Source organism: Chrysemys picta, chromosome 1 (assembly GCF_011386835.1).
Source record: "Chrysemys picta bellii isolate R12L10 chromosome 1, ASM1138683v2, whole genome shotgun sequence".
In the NCBI taxonomy this organism is placed as follows: Eukaryota; Metazoa; Chordata; order Testudines; family Emydidae; genus Chrysemys; species Chrysemys picta.
Genome location: NC_088791.1, coordinates 9207841 through 9227681, shown reverse-complemented (window position 1 = coordinate 9227681; position 19841 = coordinate 9207841). Strand labels below are relative to the sequence as shown.

The window sequence follows — 19841 nt, the reverse complement described above, 5'->3', positions numbered from 1 at the left end:
TGAGCAAGAAACTTTGGTTTAATAAGGAAAAATGTAGTGATGGCTTGCCTTTCAATTGATCAAGAAAAAAAAGGTTAAATTTCTAGCCAGCACCATCCATTATATAATTGAATGAAAATCCTTTATTTTGCCAATGGAATCTTTGGTAGTTTTTTATTAAGCTGACTTATCAAGGCTGTTTTGCAACATTATTAACCACTTAAATTTCTCTTATAATGCAGCTATAGTAATGTTTTTTGCAGTAATCACTGCTTCTTCAATTATTTCTCTTTAATTCTGAATCTCATAGTTCTGTGCCTAGTAAATTATGGAACACATATTGAGAGAGAAATCACTCAAGATCTAGAGGATAGTGGAAAAACATAAAGCATACATCTTGCCAAACAAACTTGATTGCATATTAAAAATAGAGCTGCAGGGTCAGTGGATGAAGGGAAAGGAGATAGACTATTATCTACACCTCTACCCCGATATAACGCAACCCGATATAACACGAATTTGGATATAATGCGGTAAAGCAGTGCTCTGGGGGGGCTGGGCTGTGCATTCTGGCGGATCAAAGCAAGTTCGATATAACGCAGTTTCACCTATAATACGGTAAGATTTTTTGGCTCCTGAGGACAGCGTTATATCGGGGTAGAGGTATATTTGTTTTACCATAGTACATAGGAGCCGCAGTCATGGACCTGGACCCTGTTGTGCGAGGCGCTGTACAAACACAGAACAGAAAGATGGTCCCTGCCCCAAAGAGCTTGCATGAGAGGCAGCATGGAAAAAAGCACCAAGGTGCTCGTTTGAAAACGTGGTAAGTGGGTGGTAGAGGCTGGCATTATTGGCCCATTGGAGGTGAGAGTCAATATTTCAATACTGAATGAGAGATGATTGGTAGGATATGCCATGAAGGGCCTTGAGAGTGAAGACAGGCAGCTTGTGTTTGATGCAGTAGAGAAGGGGGGACCCAAGTATAATATATTTGTATTTTAGTAAAACATTTAATACAACTGGGATGAATTTGGCCTAGTGTGACTCCACTGAAATCAATCCAGTTACCAGTGGATAAACTTGGCACAACGTTGCATGAAATCTTGCCCTCAAAAAGGCTTGGATAGAAACACTGTCACATAGAACGCCGGGTTATGCTAAACTGCCCATAAACAAAGGTTTATGTAAAATGTTCCCATTTGGGGAGGAAGCTGTGGTTACCTCTGGAAATTGGTGTTAATTCTTGTCTCACAGAATATCTTCATTTACTATAAATGGCACGTTGGTGAAATTTGCAAGCAATACTAAATTGAAAGGAGTTGAAAATGCCATTGACAACGGAGAAACAGGACAAAGAAGGAGCTACAGAGATTAGAAACATAGGCTGAAAATATCAGGGAATCAACTTGGAAAACGGCAAGCTGAGAGACATGGGAAAAAATAATTCTTTGTAATGCAATAATAACGCGAGGTCCTGCATATGATAGCCGCCCCATTGTGCTAGTTACTGTACAGACAGGTAGGAGACCATCTCTGTTCCAAAGACCTTACATTCTACAAAGTACGCTCAAACTCTGTTTAGTGACAGTTAAGGTTGAATCAAGACTTAAGGTTGAATCAAATGGCTGCGCAGTAGCCTATTAAGCGCTGCGCAGGTGCTCAGGGCTGCGGCGGGGAGCGATGCCTCTCCCCCAGGCCCGGACCTGCCACGGCAGGGAGAGGCACCTCTCCCCCAGCCCATCCCGTCTGGGACACTACCGGGTTTATAATGGCGTCAGGCCCGCGCTCGACAAGGGCCCCGCCGGCCTGGCGCGGCGCTCCACTTCACTTGCGCTGTGGCCCAACAGCCGCAGCACTGGCTCCTCTCATCTCTGGCCCCTCCTCTGCGCTCCTCTAGGCCCACCGGCCCAGGGCTTTCTCCCCTCCGCCTACTCGCTCCTCTCAATCGGCCAGCTGAGGGCTTGTCTCTCCGCCCCTGCCCTCCGTCACCAGCAGGCAGCAGCTGTCGGCCAGTGACGGTGAGGGGTGGTGTGTGGAAAGGAGCCCACAGCCACTGCTGCTCTGCCGGGCTGCTGGTGAGGAATGGTCTGCCGCTTTGGGCTCCCCTGGGGAGCCCGAAGCCACGGACCATCACTGGTGGCCCAGACTGTAGACGGACCTGCTGCGGCCGCAGGAGAGGCGACCTTCCCCCGGCCCCAACCCAGCCCCAGCCTGGACCTGTCGTGGCCGGGGGAGAGGCACCCCAACCCAGCTCTGGCCATGGTCTGCTGCGGGGGAGGTGCCTATCCCACGGCCCCAGCCACAGAGTTGCTGTGGCGGGGGGAGGCGCCTCTCCCCCACAGCCCAGGTGCTGCTGCGGGGAGTCCTCTCTCCCCACTGTAGCCCCGGGGCAGCCTGCACTCCAAACCCCTCATCCCCAGCCCCACCCAGGAGCCCACCCTCCCAGCTGGAGCCCTCACCCCCCTGCACGCCAACCCTCTGCCCCAATCCTGAGCCCCCTCCTACACTCCAAACCCCTCAGCCCCACCCCTGCCACATGAATTTTGTTATGTGCAGCAATATGGAGGTGATGTGTGACACATTACCTCCATATTGCTGCACATAACAAAATTCATTCCGCACATGCGTGCGAAAAATTAGAGGGAATGCTAATCAGGACACAGCCCATCAAATGTAAACCAGAAAAGCATGAGAAAAATAAATTAAGAAAAAAGTCTTACGTTCCTTGCTGCGTTCACAGTGCCTACAACAGTGTTGGCAGCACGGTCCATAAGGCTTTCGCGTCCACCTCCAACAGACTCTGAAAATCATTATGCATCCCCCCCTTCCTGAAACTGGTACTCCAGTGCAAAACATTAGTATTACATTTAGACACTCTTGTATCAATAGATCGGTACATCTGACTGTCACACACTCCCTGCGTTTGGGAAATTATTCTTCATTAATGTTGTGGAGGTTGCCATTAAGATTTTGTGCTAGAGTACAAGTGAACAGGGAGGTAGTAGTTCCACAGAGCAGGAAAGCAGTGGTTTCTGTCTCTGGGAATCAGCATCTTGGTTCTTCCAGTCCCAGTCACTTCATGACAGAAAGGCATTGCTGAATCGGAAGGAGTTAGTAGGAACTAGAATGATCTGGGGGGCTGGTAGGATTCAGGAAAGATTTGAAAGAGCTAAATTTGTCTAGCTGGGGAAAGAGACAACTTATGAGGGACACAGACCTTAAAATGATTGTAAAATTAAGGTGGAAAAGAAGTTAGTGTAAGACATGGAGGGGGGGGGGGTTCCCATACAAGTGCTAACAGGCAAATGCGAAAGGGAAAATTTAAGTTGAATATTAAGCAGAATAACCTACTGGCGAGATCTTAATAGTCTCCCAAGGGAAGTGGCGATAGTACCATCATTTAGGACATTTTAAAACTAGAAGTATTATAACAACAAAAACAGTCCTGCATTAGCAGGGAGATTGACTGTGTTGTCTATTAGTTCTCTTTGATCTCTAACTTCTCTGATACTATGAAACTGGTAGGCCCTATAACCAAAGGGTTGACTCACCCCTTACTTCTCAGGAGGTAGAACAATGGAGTGTAATGGTCTTTTTAGATGACTCCTTAAAAACTGAGCTGCCCACCTTCCTCATTTTTCTTAACTACTATGCACCTTCCTTCCCACTGTTGTGTGGTGTGATTGATCATTGCCTGTCTCTGCAGGGGTGGCTGCATTTCAGTGGTGCTATCTGAATATAAAGCTCTCTGGAAGCCTTTGGTAAAAGGTGCTGTATAAATGCGAAGTGTTATTTACTCGTTTATTTGCGCAGCATGTTAGTAATCTATCTACCTTGTTTCCCTTTTTCATCAAACTTCTGTTCTAACATTGTCTGCTTCAATCAGGATGGAGGTATTTCATTCTCCATTCTCCTGCATGCCTGAACATTGCCTCCTGTTGTAGGTTAATGTTCCAATTATTTCAGTCTTTAGTCTTGATTCGTTCCTTACCCTTTTTGTTTGTGTGTGGCAATTCCTATTAGTTTTTCTCTCAGGATGACTTTAGCCATTTCTGAAATATTCCCCTAGGTAAGATCTTCATTAGCACTGCATCTTTTATAACTTTTCATTTCTGCTCTTAACTTTTTAATGTTACAGGGTCAGTTTTGAACCTTTGGAAAAATTTCTTTTGAGATCAGCATGTAATACATTTCTGGTCTTTCTCATCCCACCAAGAATGACCCACCGATGGGCTGTGTGTGGGGTGTCTGCTGATTTTCACCTCATAGGATAAGAAATAGGCCACAAAATCCCACAGGAGTGAGTGAAGGAGAAGGATGCTTGTTTCCTTTTGCTTTAACTGTTACCCTGTTCTGTGTCTGTCCCAACCCTGAGCAGCACCTAATTTCTCCTCTCTTTTGCTTCCCCACCTCCCACAGTGTTCCTTTCTGTGGTAAAATCTGTTCCATTTCAGAGCTGATCTCGCAGTAGGGATAGATGAAGCAACAGCCAGGTGCACATCAGTGAATTTTACTAGCCTCAACCTCCCTGTCCTCAGCCCATCCTCTGCTCAGCATCATGCCATGTCTCTAATCCCGCAATTCCATTTCAGTGAATTTTACTCACAACATGTAGTTTTTGGGTCCCCCCGCCGGGTAGGAGAAGCTTGAGAATCACTTATCTGGTATGGGGCTACTCACACACTTAAAGTTATTGCACATGCTTATGTGCTTTGCTGAATCAGGGTCCTAATCACTAAGCCACTCTCCATATTTTTCCTTTTTTGTCTGATCACAAAAATTTCAGCAGTAAGAGACTATCTGTGCCCATCCACCTTTTCTTGCTGATAGTGGCAAACATTATAGGTCAGACCCCCCACTGTTGTAAGTCAGGTCTAAATTGACTTCAGTGGAGCTGTGCCAATTTGGATCTGGCCATACACATTTAAACCATCTCTTAGTCATTTTACTTTCCTGTCTTCCATGAAATTGAATTTCTTGTTTGTTTGTTTTTTAAATAAATTCTCTCCCTTTTAAATGTCAGCATTGTCTTTATTCATACAACTGGGCAGTTAAAACCTTCTAGGTTGTTGATATTTATTTGCCATGTTGTCCAGAAAGTTCAGCTGTCTTTTTCCTTTGTCATGTATTATTGTGTGTGGCTTTTTTTTCTCTTGTGAGCTATCACACTTTTATGCTTTCCATTATCTTTCCAATATCCCTTTCCTCCATATTTTCTCATCCGGCAATTGCTTTTTGTGTTCATGTACCAAGGGGCCTCTGAACTGTGAATAGACTTGTGTCCCAAATAGAAACTCAGTGTTCATTCCCTACTCCCATTCTTACCATCCATTATTTGTATTTCTTCTTGCCCAAAGAAGCATCTAAGGAACAGTCCCCAAGCCCAAATTCTTATAAACCGCCAGGGACTAGGACCTCTCTGTTCATCCATCATGTAAGATGGAAGACTAATATTTTGTTCCTTATAACAGTGGTTTTCAAACTTTTTAGGCTGAGTACCCTTTTCCAAATAATATAGTCTACTGTTTGCCAGAAGCTGGGAATGGCCGACAGGGAATGGTTCACTTGATGATTACCTGTTCTGTTCATTCAGTCTGGGGCACCTGGCTTTGGCCACTGTCGGAAGACAGGGTACTGGGATAAATGGACCTTTGGTCTGACCTAGTATGGCCGTTCTTATGTTCTACTGCTATGTTCTATGTTCTTCCATCTGAAATAGGCAGAGGTGATGAATGGGGGGGACGGGACGCAGGGTCACGTGCCCCCCCCCACATATTTCTGCCTTCCATTTAGCAACAGCTTCTAGAGGGGGGGACGTGGAGGGACATTTGTGGGGGCAAAATGGTGATGCCAGGCAGCTTGGACCAGCTCTGTATGGCGGGGCTTGGGGAGCAAGTGCCACCTCCACCCCTGACTCATCTCAGTGGGCCACGGAGCTTATCTGGGTGGAGGAGGCACAGCCAAAAATTGTAACTCAAAGGGGGAGCTCAGCTCAAAGTTTGAATTTTTCCGCCATTACAGGGTTTTTCTCGCATAACCCCAGACAAGAGCTTGCATACCCCAGTTTGAAAACCACTGCTTTATAACATTTCTCCTCCCGAACTCTCATCTCTTAACTCTGTTCCCAAGTGTGAAATTTTCTGAGAAATGTGTTTTCTTTAGAGAACATTGAAAGGTAGATTTAGAGCTTACAAAACTTAGATTGAAACTTAGATTGGGGGAAAAAATGGTTCACGTTTTCCAGCCATATTGTTAGTGCTCCCATTTCCTTTGATGAAGAGCAGTATGTAAGGACTAAGTATTAATAGTATCCTTAATTTGGGATTTGAGTCATGTGGTGATAGGGAGGAGGTTAGAAAAAACAAAGCTTGAGGGGAGGGGAATCTGTCTGTTCTTTACTGACACTAGAGCTGGAAGAAAGTAAGTCCTGTCGTCTTACAGAACAGCTATGCTGTTCCTAAATGGAAACAATCCCATGACATCACGCTCTCATGGCTTCACTTCTCCTGAATTGAGAGCTGAATTCCTTGGCTCATTCATGGGATAAATTTAGTACTCCACAAAAGCACACTATTTTTGCCATTGGCAATATGAATGCAGAATTTTGAATAAAGGATTTTACAGGGTACTTAGAAGATTTGATAAGTCTTTCAAAATGCTTTTATAATCTTGTTGCTTTTGTAATGCCAACATTTACTCAGTGACCACAATTGTATCCTATTCTAAGTGTACGGGTATACAGTGGAGGTGGTGTGTCTCAGGACTACTTTTTGTTAACTATCGATGGCTATTGGTTTTTATTGCTATTTCATAAAGCACCTATCTGAAAGGATACTAAAGTCCTTTTATTTATCTACATAATACAGACACATTCCTTCACCCTCCTTTGAAAACCAGATACCTATGAGATGGGACATGGCAACACACAGAAAAGCTACACCAATCTTTTAAGAGAGGAAATGAAGAATAACAACCAATTCTGAAATCGCAGAGGCAATCTAGATCTGTACACTCTGAGTTTGAAGTTGATCACTGAACTTGCTAGCAATAATGCTTCCTCTCTGCCCCCATTTTCTTTAGACTGTTTTTGGCCAAGACATCAGTTTTATGTTTCCTCTGAAAGAAGTCTGTAATACATTACTTCTCCTGAATTAAAAAAAAAATCCCAAACTCTCACACATTTAACACTGGAAACTTTAGAACAAAAATTGAAGTGCTATTTAGATTGTAAATACTTTGGGGGCAGAGATAAGAGCATAACAGTGGCCATACTGGCTCAGACCAATGGTCTATCTAGCCCAGTATCCTGTCTTTTGACAGTGGCTAATTCCAGGTGCTTCAGAGGGAACGAACAGCACAGGCAATGATTGAGTGATCCAGCTCCTATTGTCCAGTCCCAACTTCTGGTAATGAAAGGTTTAGGGACACCCAGAGCATGGTGTGGCATCCCTGACCATCATGGCTAATAGCCATTGATGGACTTGTCTTCCGTGAAATTATCCAATTCTTTTTTTAACCCAATTATACTTTTGGCTTTCACAGCCTTACATGGCAAAGAGTTCTACCGGTTGGTTGTGCATTGTGTGAAGAAGTACTTCCTTTTGTTTCTTTTAAACCTGCTGCCTATTAATTTCATCGGGTGACCCCCTAGTTCTTGTGTTATGTGAAGAGGTAAATAAGACTTCCTTATTCACTTTCGCCACATTGTTCGTGATTTTATAGGTCTCTATCATATCCTGCCTTAGTCTTCTCTTTTCCAGGCTGAAAAATCTCATTCTTTTTAATCTCTCCTTATATGGAAGCTGTTCTATACCATTAACCTTTTTTGTTGCTCTTCTCTGTACCTTTTCCAATTCTAATCTATCTTTATTGAGAAGACATGACCAGAACTGCACAAAGTATTCAAGGTGTGGGTGTACCATGGATTTACACAGTGGCATTATGGTATTTTCTGTCTTATTATCTATCCCTTTCCTGTACATTGAGCTGATGTTTTGAGAGAACTATCCACAATGACTCCAAGATCTCTTTCTGGAGTGGTAATAGCTAATTCAGATTGCATCATTTTGTATGCATAGTTGGGATTGTTTTCTAATGTGCATTACTTTTACGTTTATCAAAATCTGCCATTTTGTTGCCCAGTCACCCAGTTTTGTGAGATCCCTTTGTAACTCTTCACAGTCTGCTTTGGACTTTACTATCTTGAGTAATTTTATATCATCTTCAAATTTTGTCCCCTCGCTGTTTACCCCTTTTTCCAGATCATTTATGAATCGTCTGGTCCTACTACAGATCCTGGGGGAACACCACTACTTGCCTCTCTCCATTCTGAAAACTGATAATCTATTCCTACTCTTTGTTTCCCATCTTTTAACCAGCTACTGATCCATGAGAGAACCATCATTCTTATCCCATGACTTCTTGGTTTGCTTAAGAGCCTTTGGTGAGGGATCTTGTCAAAGGCTTTCTGAAAGTCCAAATACACTATATCCACTGGATCACACTTGTCCACATGTTTGTTGATCCCCCCCCCCCTCAAGGAATTCTAAGAGATTGGTGAGGTCTGATTTCCCTTTACAAAAGCCATGTTGACTCTTTTTTCCAGCAAATATTGTTCATCTGTGTGTCGGATAATTCTGAAAGATAGTCTCTATGTTCTGTGTTTGTACAGCACATAGCACAAGCGGGGTCCTGGTTCATCTCTAGGTCTCCGAGATGCTACTGCAATGCAAATAAATATTAATACTTGTTTCAGGCTAGCACAATGCCAGCATCACAAATACAGTATACTACAGATTACCTGAATAGCATGGGGGACATGAATTTTATTTGGCTAATTGGGAATTTTGATAATTGAAAGGTCAGGAGCCATTCAGCAGCGGGGTGGCCTCCCCTGTGGCCGGGGGCGGTGGCTCCTCCTCGCAGTCCCTGTGCTATGCCCTGCACACTCTCTCCCGTGACAGCGGGGCTGCGGAGGGCTCCTTGTATTGCCATAGTGCTGGTGACACCCAATCCATGCAGGCACTGAGTGCAGAGCAGAGACCCCCTGGCCAGGACTCTGATCTGCCAGACCAGGACTGCAGCCTTCCCTTGCACCTTGTGCTTGCAGGGATCTGGTGTCATCGGCCCTGTGACAGTGCATGGAAACCTTTGCAACTCCGCTTTCTGATCCTGCTCACTCATGCCAGTGGCAGCAGAGCTGGAGCAGGCTCCCTGCACATTCAGCAGCAGGGTGGCTTCCCCCATGGCCAGAGGCTTCTCCTCCTTCTCCTTGCAGTCCTGGCCAAGGGTCTTTGCTTTATTTTCTGAACCTCTGCGTTATATGAATCCCTTCCTGGTTCCCCAGCGTGAGATCCATGGGGGACAAGAAAGGGATTCAGGTAATGCAGAGGTTTGGATAGTAGGGTTTCGGATACATGGGTGTGTATTGCTGATATCTGTTAGCAAAATGGCTCCCCCTAATTTCTAAAATAGGTAGATTTTTAAAATCCCTAATTTTGAGCTATAGGTCACAGATTATTAATGGAGAGGAGGCTGCCTGGCAAAATGGTTAGTCTTCTTCTAAAGAATGGAACCAGAAGCACAGGCAACTCTTCGGTTTGAGTTTTTTCTCTTTGCTGTCAACAGAGAGCAGCAGCATCAGGAGTTTTTATATTAAAAAATATAATTTGAAGATCCAGAAAGTTCAACTGGGTTGGCACCTGGATAGATGTGTTGGACTCCATTGATTCCTGTGGCAAGATCCACTATGCTCTCTTGCTGGAAGATCGCACCAGTCATCAACCAGTGGAGAGGTGTAGTAAGTAGCTTTAAGGACCCCACCACAACAACAAATTTCTAATTTACATGGAAAAGAGGAAGAATATATTCAGATCTTATCATGATTCTGAGATTAAAGATCATGAGATTGGCCCTAATCTGCAAGGGATCAAAAGAACTTGCAATACATTTTTATTAGGAAAGTTGTTTTGGTTACATACTAAAAAGATAATTTTTTTTTTTTAGACAAAGGCTGAAACATAGAAAGTTGAGCCCCCCACTTTCCATTTAACCCCTGTGAGATAGGTAAGTATTGTAGCCATTCTGTGAGTGTAAGTGTCATGCCCAAGGTCACTCAATGAGTCAGTGGTACAGCAGGGAATAAAACTCTAGTATTCTCATAGATTCATAGGTTATAATGCCAGAAGGGACCATTGTGATGATCTAATCTGATCTGCATAACTCAAGCCATAGGACTTCTCTGTATTAACTTCTGTTTGAAGTAGAGCATATCTTTTAGGGAAACATCCAATCTTGATTTTAAAATGTCCAGTGATAGAGTATCCCCCACAACCCTTGGTAACTTGTTCCAATGGGTATTTACCCTCACTGTTTTTAAAAAAATTGCACCTTATTTCTAGTCTGGATCTTGTTATACCTTTGTTTGCTAGAGTGGAGAGCCCTCTATTATCACATATTTGTTCCCCACTCAGGTATGCGTAGGTTGAGCAAGTCACCCCATAACCTTCTCTTTATGAAGCTAAATAGATTGAGACCCTTGAGTCTCTCACTATAAAGACATGTTTTCCAATTCTTTAATTATTCTCATGGTCCTTCTCTGAATCTCTCCAACATATCAATGTCCTTCTTGAGTTATGGACACCAGAACTGGACACTGTAGTTCAGTAGCAGTTGGACCAATGCCAAATACAGAGGTAATAGAACCTCTCTACTACTCAACATTCCCTGTTTACACATCCAAGGATTACATTATCACAGGATTGCCCTGGGAGCTCAATTTCAGCTTATTATCCATCACGCCCCCCTTGTCTTTTTCAGAGTTACTGCTTCCCATGATAGTCCCCCATTCTGTAAGTGTGGCCTACATTCTTTGTTCCTACATGTATGACTTCACATTTGGCCATATTAAAATGCCTTTATGTGTGCCCAGATCACCTGGATTGCCTGGTATCAGGACCCGATCGCTTCATTATTTACCACGCCCCCAATCTTTGTGTCCTCTGCAAACTTTATTAATAATGATTTTGTTTTCTTCCAGGTCATTGGTAAGATTATTAAATAGCATAGGGCCAAAAACCAATAGCGGAGGGTCCCCACTACGGAAAAAAAATTTGCTTGATTATGATACCCCGTTTATAATTATATTTTGAGAACTATTAGTTAGCCACTTTTTAATCAGTTTAATACAGGGGTAGGCAACCAATGGCACGCGGGCCAAAGGCGGCATGCGAGCTGATTTTCAGTGGCACTCCCACTGCCCGGGTTCTGGCCACCGGTCCCGGGGGCTCTGCATTTTAATTTAATTTTAAATGAAGCTTCTTAAACATTTAAAATACGTTATTTACTTTACATACAACAATAGTTGAGTTACATATTATAGACTTATAGAAAGAGACCTTCTGAAAACGTTAAAATGTATTAGTGGCACGCGAAACCTTAAATTACAGTGAATAAATGAAGACTCGGCACGCCACTTCTGAAAGGTTGCCGACCCCTGGTTTAGTGTGTTCTGTATTGATTTTGCATTGGTCTAGTTTCTTACTCACTCCCAGTCCAGTGTTCTAACCGTGTTTGATGGGCAAACTAGAATAGAATCCAGCTTGCTCTTCTGTAACTTCATTGGCTTTGAAGTACTAACAGGGGTAAATGCTGCTTTATGTGAGTAAAGAAAGGGGATTTGACTTTGCAGCCACACAAGGAGAAGATAGGCTTTAGAAGATGCTGTTTTTTATATGGGGTTTATTCCAGCTCCCAGTGAAGTCAATAGGAATCTTTACATTGGGATCAGTGGAGCTGAATCAGACCCATATTTCCTTTTTCTCACCAAAACTGTTCTTTAAATAAAAGCTTTCCCCTTTAGCCTCTTGTGTCTTGGCAATCAACAATAAATAGGGGTTTACTGAAGTGTGGCAGTGGCTAGTTAAAAGGCTCAGAGCCTGGATAACATTGCACCTTGGCTGTGTTGTTTACCTCTAGAATTCAATCACTGTGAAAGTGGCATTATCAAGGGCATAACTCTCCAGCATGTCTAACTGCAAATATGAAGTGTCACAAACGCCATTTCCCCCCCCAAAAAATTGCTGTATTTTTCGCCAAAGAAGAAAAGTAAATGTATATGGAAGTTTTTTTTATTAATACATTTAATGATTGACTATTCTATTTGTTTTCTTAAAGCTTTGCTTGAGAGTTTTATGTTGATATAATAGTTTAGTTTTGTGCATGGCCATTTTTTTTTTTTTTTTTTGGAAGCGCGAGAAGAAAAGAGCCCAGTGATGCGAGTGAGAAGTAGTGTGTCAGCTTTCAAAGTGCCTACTTCTTTTTTCCTCACTGCATCCCACTCCCTTCCCATGTCACAATCCTTTTCACAGCTCTGTTTGTTGATTTAGGTCCGCCTGAATTTGTTCCTGATCCGGTGAAATGCTGAATGTTTGCTGGGCGGTACCTAATACCCCCAGCTTTCATTGAAGTCCTGGGATGTTAAGGACTCAGCATCTCCAAAGGCTCAAGGTCTTTCGGCAGACACAGTCAACGCACACCATTACCCACCCTCCCTTCTATCAAGGGAGGGTGGGTAATGGTCTCCCTCTTGTCCACAACGCCTTCTATCTACAAGGCTGCAGGCCCTTCCCTAGCACAGATCAGCAGAAGAGGGAGTCCCATCCAGTCCCTCCTGACCAAGGATGATGGCGGTTGATAAAAGTGGAGGATTCTAGGGTATTTAACAAAGACTTAGCTGATTCTTTCCCTTAAGAATAGAAATTTAGTATTTCATTTTTTTGATAAAAAGCGATAGAGTCCTGTGGCACCTTATAGACTAACAGAAGTATTGGAGCATAAGCTTTCGTGGGTGAATACCCACTTCGTCAGACGCATTTTTTTTGATGCTGCATGCATTGTCATAGTACTTGGGTGCTATATAGAGTTCAACAGCAATACAGACATAAGTTCTACTAAACAGGTCAGGCAGAATAGAACATTACAAACTACAACCATGCACTGATAAAGTCCTCTGACCTCGGGCTGCAGAAACCAAGAATTGGAAAACTATCTGGCTAAGGAGATATGCCTTACGCTGTGCCCCAAAGGCCATCAGGCCTCCGCTCTCATCCACGAGCGGGAGCAAATTTCACAGGTATGGACTTCTTGCAGAAGCAGAGAAGTCCAGTTTCTTCTTATAAATTTCTCTATTAATATAAAAGACCTTAATGGCTGAAGGCTGCTTCAGGGTAATTCTGGATTTTGGGGTAAGTAAAGCAGGACATAGTTGGCCCATGTGTTGTCTGTATTTGTTAATATTTATTAAGGGATCAGACCTTAGCTTGGCTGCCTGCTTACTAAATCTTCTTGCTTTCCATTTTTAATATCTAGCTGACAGGTACACTGTTAATTTAAATTCTATGTTGTAAGCAAATGTCTTCACTTGTTTTACTAACAGCATCTTAGATTATTAAAAGAGAGAGATTTAAAAAATTCAGTCCACTTCCATTTATGCTGTTTTATATTTGCATGTCTTTCAGCTTGGATGATGAAAATCTATGGAATAAGTTTCACTTTTGTTGATAGTCACTTTCAGGTTTTTAGTGCTGTGGTGTTTAGATTTCAAACATTACAAAGGCTATGGTGTATCTCTGAATTCAAAACAACTGCAGAAATGTTTCTTTTGATCATAGATTTTATAAAAGCTTGGCTTTACAAAATGTAAATGCTGGGCCAAATGTAAATTGACATTGTCTCTTTAATCTACTAGTTTGTCATTCCGAGAGGTTTGTGGTCAAATTCATTTTTAGGGCACAACTGAAAATTAGCTAGGGATCTCGTTTTAGTGCACAGCAGATGTTAGCTGGTCTCTCTTGAAATGCATTGGCAGAGTTTTGTGGGAGAGGCTTGCCCGGAGCCTACCTACATTATGCCAACTCAAGCCACTGTCACTGTATTAAAGTCTCAAAATTAGGGAAAACATTTTTTCATGCTGAAATTGTATATTAATTAAACCAAAAAGATTAACCTCTTAGAAGATCTTGATAGCTTAGAGTACTTTCCCCAGTTCTCACCAGACACTTCCTGTGATTCCCATGTAAATCAGACTTGGTTGGTTTAACAGTTAGAATAGGAGACTGAGATTCAGACTTCTGGGTTCCATTTTCTGCTGTGCTACTAAGTCATTACCTTGCGTAAGTGAACTAAAATCTTCATGTCTGTTTCCTCTATCTGTAAAATGGGAATGGCGTGACTACTCTTTGAAGTTTTGGGAGGTTTAATTGTGTAATGGATGTGAGACTGTCAGTTTCGCTGGAGTTACTATTGGGAGAGGAGGAAGCAGACTTAAGACCAACTTTTCCAGCACAGAACTTTCAAAGCCTTATTACTTGCTAAACATATTTCAAGAGGCACTGTGCTCTGGTTTTGTTTAACAATGTTCAGAATAGATTTTCTTTCACACAAACATCTGATGAGAAGTTTGAAGGTGCTCATGACAGTGATTTTGTTTGTATCTATGTCAGTTTTACAAGTCATCTTGTTTTCTTAGGAACTAAATTAAAAATCTATTTCTCTTATTTTGAATTTGTGTCTGCTTTAAACAACTTTCTGGATAGCATTCACTGTGGTGTTATGTACCAGAAAGAACAAACATAGTTTCTCTTTGACCAAAGGAGAAATGGGTGTTGAGGATATTGAGGAAGATTTAGGATTAGGAGAGTGGTGTCCTCATTTAGTATTTAATAAAATTTAGAAACATGATGATTAAATTGTCATATTTATTTAATTTTCTTTTCAGGTATCAGCAGTGGACTCTTTAGAGGGTCCTCTTCTTCAGGTGGAGGGACTGAGTGATCTGAGGCTAGAGCTTCACAGTAAGAAGATGAACATGCACTTAGTCCTAATAGATGAATTGCACCGTCATCTGTACATCAAATCTACTAACCGTGTGGGACAACGGAACAAGGAGAAAGGGAAAATAAGGTTGGTTTCAGGTAGTGTTAACTCAGGACTTGGGGGTGGGTGGAGGAACCACTTTCTCTCTTGGTGAGTAGAAGACTTTCCAGAGAGAGTGCTATCATCTTCTGCAGAATCTAACCTTTCATTGGTGAGGGGGTGGGGGTGGGGGAATATTTCTAGCTCTAGTGGTTGAGAATAAAACCACTGATGATGGTCCCTTCTGACTTTGAGTCTGTGCTGCCTCCTTGAGCCTGCAGATAGACTGCTCCACTGCTGCTACTCAGACATTCCCAAGCTGCAACCCAGTGAGGACAGGCCAGAGTGGTGTTAGTTTTCATTACTGCTATTTGTAACCCTGTGGGTAGCAATGACATTGGCAATAGGGTAGTTTCACTCTGCTACATGTTTAGGAATGCTAAAGTAGCAACAGAGGCAGGCAGCTAGAGTTGTTCAGTAGAGAGGAGAACACAAAAATAGAGGTTGTGGAGGGGTAGAGAAGTAGATGTTCCCCATCCTTCTGCAGTGTTCAGGAGGCTCTGGTGGGCGGGGGGGTAAGAGGAAGAACAGTGAGAGAGAGCATGCTTTCCTCCCCTCTTCCAGCAGCCTGGGGGGGATAGAAAGCTTTGAACTAATCATACAGCTTCTAGCCAGAGGTCATGAAATTTGAGGTTCTTAGCAGAGTCTATGGACAGCAACTTGAGTGAGGTAACAGGTGGTAGCTTCTCACCTGGGTGTTGCTTCTGATCATTGGGACACCTCATTAGCTTTAGTCCTCTGGCTGTTATTTGTCTGATCAGTATTTCTATTTCACTCCCTGTGTATGAGGAGGGTGGGTGAGAAAAGATGGATGGGAAAAGCTAGAAAAGAGAAGTAAAGTATTGAGGAGTCGGCGGGGGAGGGTATTCTTCTGAAGTGAGAGAGTGAGAAAATAGAGCGTAGGGGAGGTAAGAGGGAATACAGTGGAAACAACAGAGAGAAAAGATGCATTATGATTGATTTTTGGGAAGAAAAAAGAATAGTGTAGTGAAGCCAGGAAGGGTAAGAAGGGTTAATCAAAATAGAGGGGGCGCAGTCCATTACATTAAACAAATTATTAAATAGAAAGTTGATTGAAGTTGAAATTTCTAAGCAGGAGGCTTGTTAATGAGTCATCATAGTCTCTTGCTCACTCACCCCCTTAATTAAAAACAAACACAAAGCGTGCTGCCCTCATATATAAACTTGGTGATAAACGACAATCCTGTGTTCTTGCTGCAGGGACACTTATCTCTTTCCTGCTCTCCTTTCTTACATTTAACACACACCCTCCTGTCGTACCTCATCCCTGTTTATACCGTAAGCTGTTTGGGGCAGGGGCAGTCAGTCATCTGATGATAGAACAGCGTCTAGCAAAGTCAGGCCCGATCCTGATTGAGGGCTCAGAATACTACTGCAATATAAATAATTGAATGTTGTTGTTAATTTCACTACACTGACATGCACAACTTTTTAATTCCTTTGAACTGTGGGGGATGTGGATTTTTTAGGAGGTTTTCATGCGTGTTGAGTAAGTGTTTTGGCCCCTAAGGCAATGTAGCAACCTCATTATAGGAGCATTCTTTGCTTTTCTTAACTTGGCTCATGTTTCCCCTGCCTCCTTCAGCTTCTTGCCTTTCGTTATGTGGCTGGGCAGCTTGACACACTCTTGACAAATAAATGTTAATTTATTGCAGAAAGTAATAAAGTACCTTTCTTTCTAAGTAATAGGTCTCATGGAAGAGGTGAATGTGCACTTTATATGTGTGTGCTGAGCTGCCATTTGGAAGAGGGGAGAGGGGGTAGGATGTTGTGGAGTGGGCTGGGAGGAGATTTCCATGCTGCTTAGAAGAAGGCACGGGCGTGGACTTTATCCCTTCTCGTAACAGAGCTGGTTGACTCATTGGATGGTTAGACTCCCAGATCATAATCAACTATTTAATGCCTATTGGCCATAATTTTGGCATGAATTAATTTTGTCAGTGCTGGAAGAAGATCCTTTACAATAACCAAGAAATCCCCTTGGTAAAACAATACATCAAACGTCTTGAGGTCTCTGAAGAATGCACTTGAGGGCAGGGGGAATTTATTGAAGCAAAATCCAATTTGTTTAGGTCCTGATAGTGCAGCTAGAGCCACACAGGCAGGTATGGATAATATTAAATCAGTGAGACTTTGCGGGCAGGGGGCCGTCTTTGTGGATCTAGTTGTGGGATCGGGGCCCTGGTTTCCTCCTATGCTTGTCTTTTTAAATGGGTTTGCAGTAGTAGTGTTTCTTCTGTCTCATTGTTTCCTTGCACTCTCCCTTTCTGTTTGTATCCAGCTGTTGTCTCCTGGCTTAGACTTAGATTGTAAGCTTCTCAGGGCTGGCATTGTCTGCGTTAATGTTTTTATAGTGCCTAGCACAGTACGATCATGGTCTATGATTGGGGGTCCCTCAGTGCTACAGTAATAAATAACAATAGTATGTTAATGTATTTGAAGCTGTTGGTTTGTTTTTTTCCCCCTGCCCAGTTCACTTGTGAAGGATGCCTCTCCCGTACCTCTTATTGACGTGACCAACTTGCCTACACATTGGAAGTTCCTTGACGCCTCCCAGTTCAGCACTCCCGGGAGCTCTAGTGGTGAGTATGAATACCTACATGTTTCATTTATAGATCTCGAAGTGCATTTGTAAAGGCCGGTAAATATCATTATCCCCATGTGTGATGGGGTGCTTATCCCACACAGGCATAAAAGGAGTTAACCAGGCCGTGCCCGAAAAGGAGCAATGGAGGTGAGTAGGGCAGAGAGGCTGCAGGAAGCATAGCCAATCAGGGAGGAGTTGCAGGGAGCAACCAATCAGGGCCTGGTAGGCTCAGATAAAAGTGAGCTGCTGGGCAGGGTAGGGCCATTGCTGCTGGGAGCCCAGGGAGTATGCACTGCGTCCCTGGAGGGCTGAGAGAACTTACAGAGTAGTGGCTGAGAGCACCTTGGACAGACTAGTGGCTGGCTTCTGGGCCTGAGTAACTCTGAGTGTCCTGAGGTGAGGGCGAAGAAGGTGCTGGGGCTATGGGGAAGTGGCCCAGGGTAGTAGAGCAGCACTGACTGAGTAGCAGCAGGAAGCTGCTATTTACAGGGTCCCTGGGTTGAGGCCCAGAGTAGTGGGCAGGCCAGAGGGGAGGTGGCTGAACTATTGGACAAGTACATTTCTCTCCTCCCAGAAGGGGGACACACAGATGAGAGTCACAAAGAGGACGCTGCGGTTCTGGGAGCTGAGAGAAGAGCTGTTGGATGGAGCAGAGACAGAGTGACGGTGGGCAAACTGCAAATGTGGGTGTCAGCTTTGAGCGAATCCCCAGTACAACCAGGAGGAGGCACCAGTTTGGCAATAAGGGCTGCACCCCGTGACACCATTTCACAGATGAGGGACACTGAAGCACAGAGATGTCAAATGACTTGCCCAAAGTCATAGAGAGAGTTGGTGGCAGAACCAGGAATAGAGTGCAGTCTGCTAACTCCCATTCAGATATCAAGTACTAACATGGTTTAGCAGGTTTCTTCCTGACCAGTCATCCATTTACCTATTTTTTTTTCATTCTCTGCTCAAATTAATTATATTTCATTCTATTTGCTGCTCCTGGTGTTGATTGTCTTTTTGATATACATACCTCTGGCCAGAAGGGAGACTTGTAGCTAATTCCCTTTGGGTCCAGACATCTCCTTACCTTATTTAATAGAGGAAGGCAGGCACACAAGAGAGTGCAAATTTATTTTAATGGGTTAGAGCCAAAAAGCCAGAACTCTTCTTCTAAAAGCCCTTGTGGAAACTGTTCTCTGCAGAGAAACCTCTGCCTATATGCATCATAGCTTTTCAGCATTTATTTCTCTATTTTTATTGTTGCTAGGGAAATTTTCATAATAAAATATTTTGCACTTCCTTAGCACTAAAAGTTCTGCACGAAGGGTGAATTAAGCCTCACAGCAGCTCAGTGAGTTGAGTGGGCAGGGTTGTCCTTATTTTATAGAGGAGTATGCTGAGGCTTAGAACGAGGTGAAGTGCACACCTCTCAATGTGCTGCCCAGTAAATGAGTGATGCAATATGGAACACCCTTTCTTCACGGTGCATAAAACATCTCCACTTTACACAAACTACAAAGGGAATTAAAAGTTAATAACCAGGTTAAGAAAAAAAAGTTTTCCTCCTTCATTTTTCTTTTTTGTCGAATTTTTGTTCTTCTCTCATTGCCATTAATTTTTTTCCCTTTGATTCCTTTTTTCTTGTTTCTTATGTCTCCTTTATTTTCTGTTCCTCTTTCTCCTCACATTTGTCTCATGGCCCCTTTGTTTGATGGGCTTTCATTCCTCCTACATAGCACACTTTTTCAGGGCTGGTTGTTTGCTATAGAGACCAGCTCTTCATAGAGAGAATGAGTGTGTCTGTATTGCTGTTTAGGAGGGGATGTGGGAAGAGCGTTCGTTAGTGGCATCTGAGCACCAGTTGATGGAATTTTCTCCCCCACGATCTCTTGCTGAGCTCTCTCCACAGAATCTATGACTTGGTGGCTTCAATGCTGGAATATAGGAGCCACCCAAAAATAATGGAAAATTGGGTCATTGCTGAAAAGACTGGTTCAGTTACTTGCCCAAGGTCACATGACAAGTAAGTGGAAGATATGGGAAAAAGTCTCCTCATGTAAACACTAGCCTGTACTCTCTGCAGTCCTATTTGTATAGTTCATCTGCTTCTGCTGCTTATTCCCCACCTGAAATCCCAATCTTCTGTCTGTGCAATAAAAACGACTGTCGTTGTTGTGGAGCTGACTGTGATGTCCCAGAGGATTCTGACTTAAATGGGGAATAAGCAGAAGAAGATGGACCTATTCAATAAACATAAAAACCATACCTGTGTGAATATGCTCAGCAA

The 19841-nt window shown here is 43.1% G+C and overlaps 1 protein-coding gene across 3 annotated transcripts in view; it reads left to right on the top strand.

Moving 5' to 3' along the window:
- Window positions 1–19841, top strand: part of EXOC4 (exocyst complex component 4) — a 611937-nt gene that overhangs the window by 41601 nt on the left and 550495 nt on the right. For all 3 annotated transcript variants that reach the window (XR_010589375.1, XM_065552864.1, XM_065552860.1), the window contains 2 exons: window positions 14759–14943; window positions 17449–17558. Coding sequence is in view for 2 of the 3 variants with exons in the window: in XM_065552864.1 (XP_065408936.1) it covers window positions 14759–14943; window positions 17449–17558 (295 nt within the window). In the remaining variant the exon portion in view is untranslated. The remainder of the gene's footprint in view (window positions 1–14758; window positions 14944–17448; window positions 17559–19841) is intronic.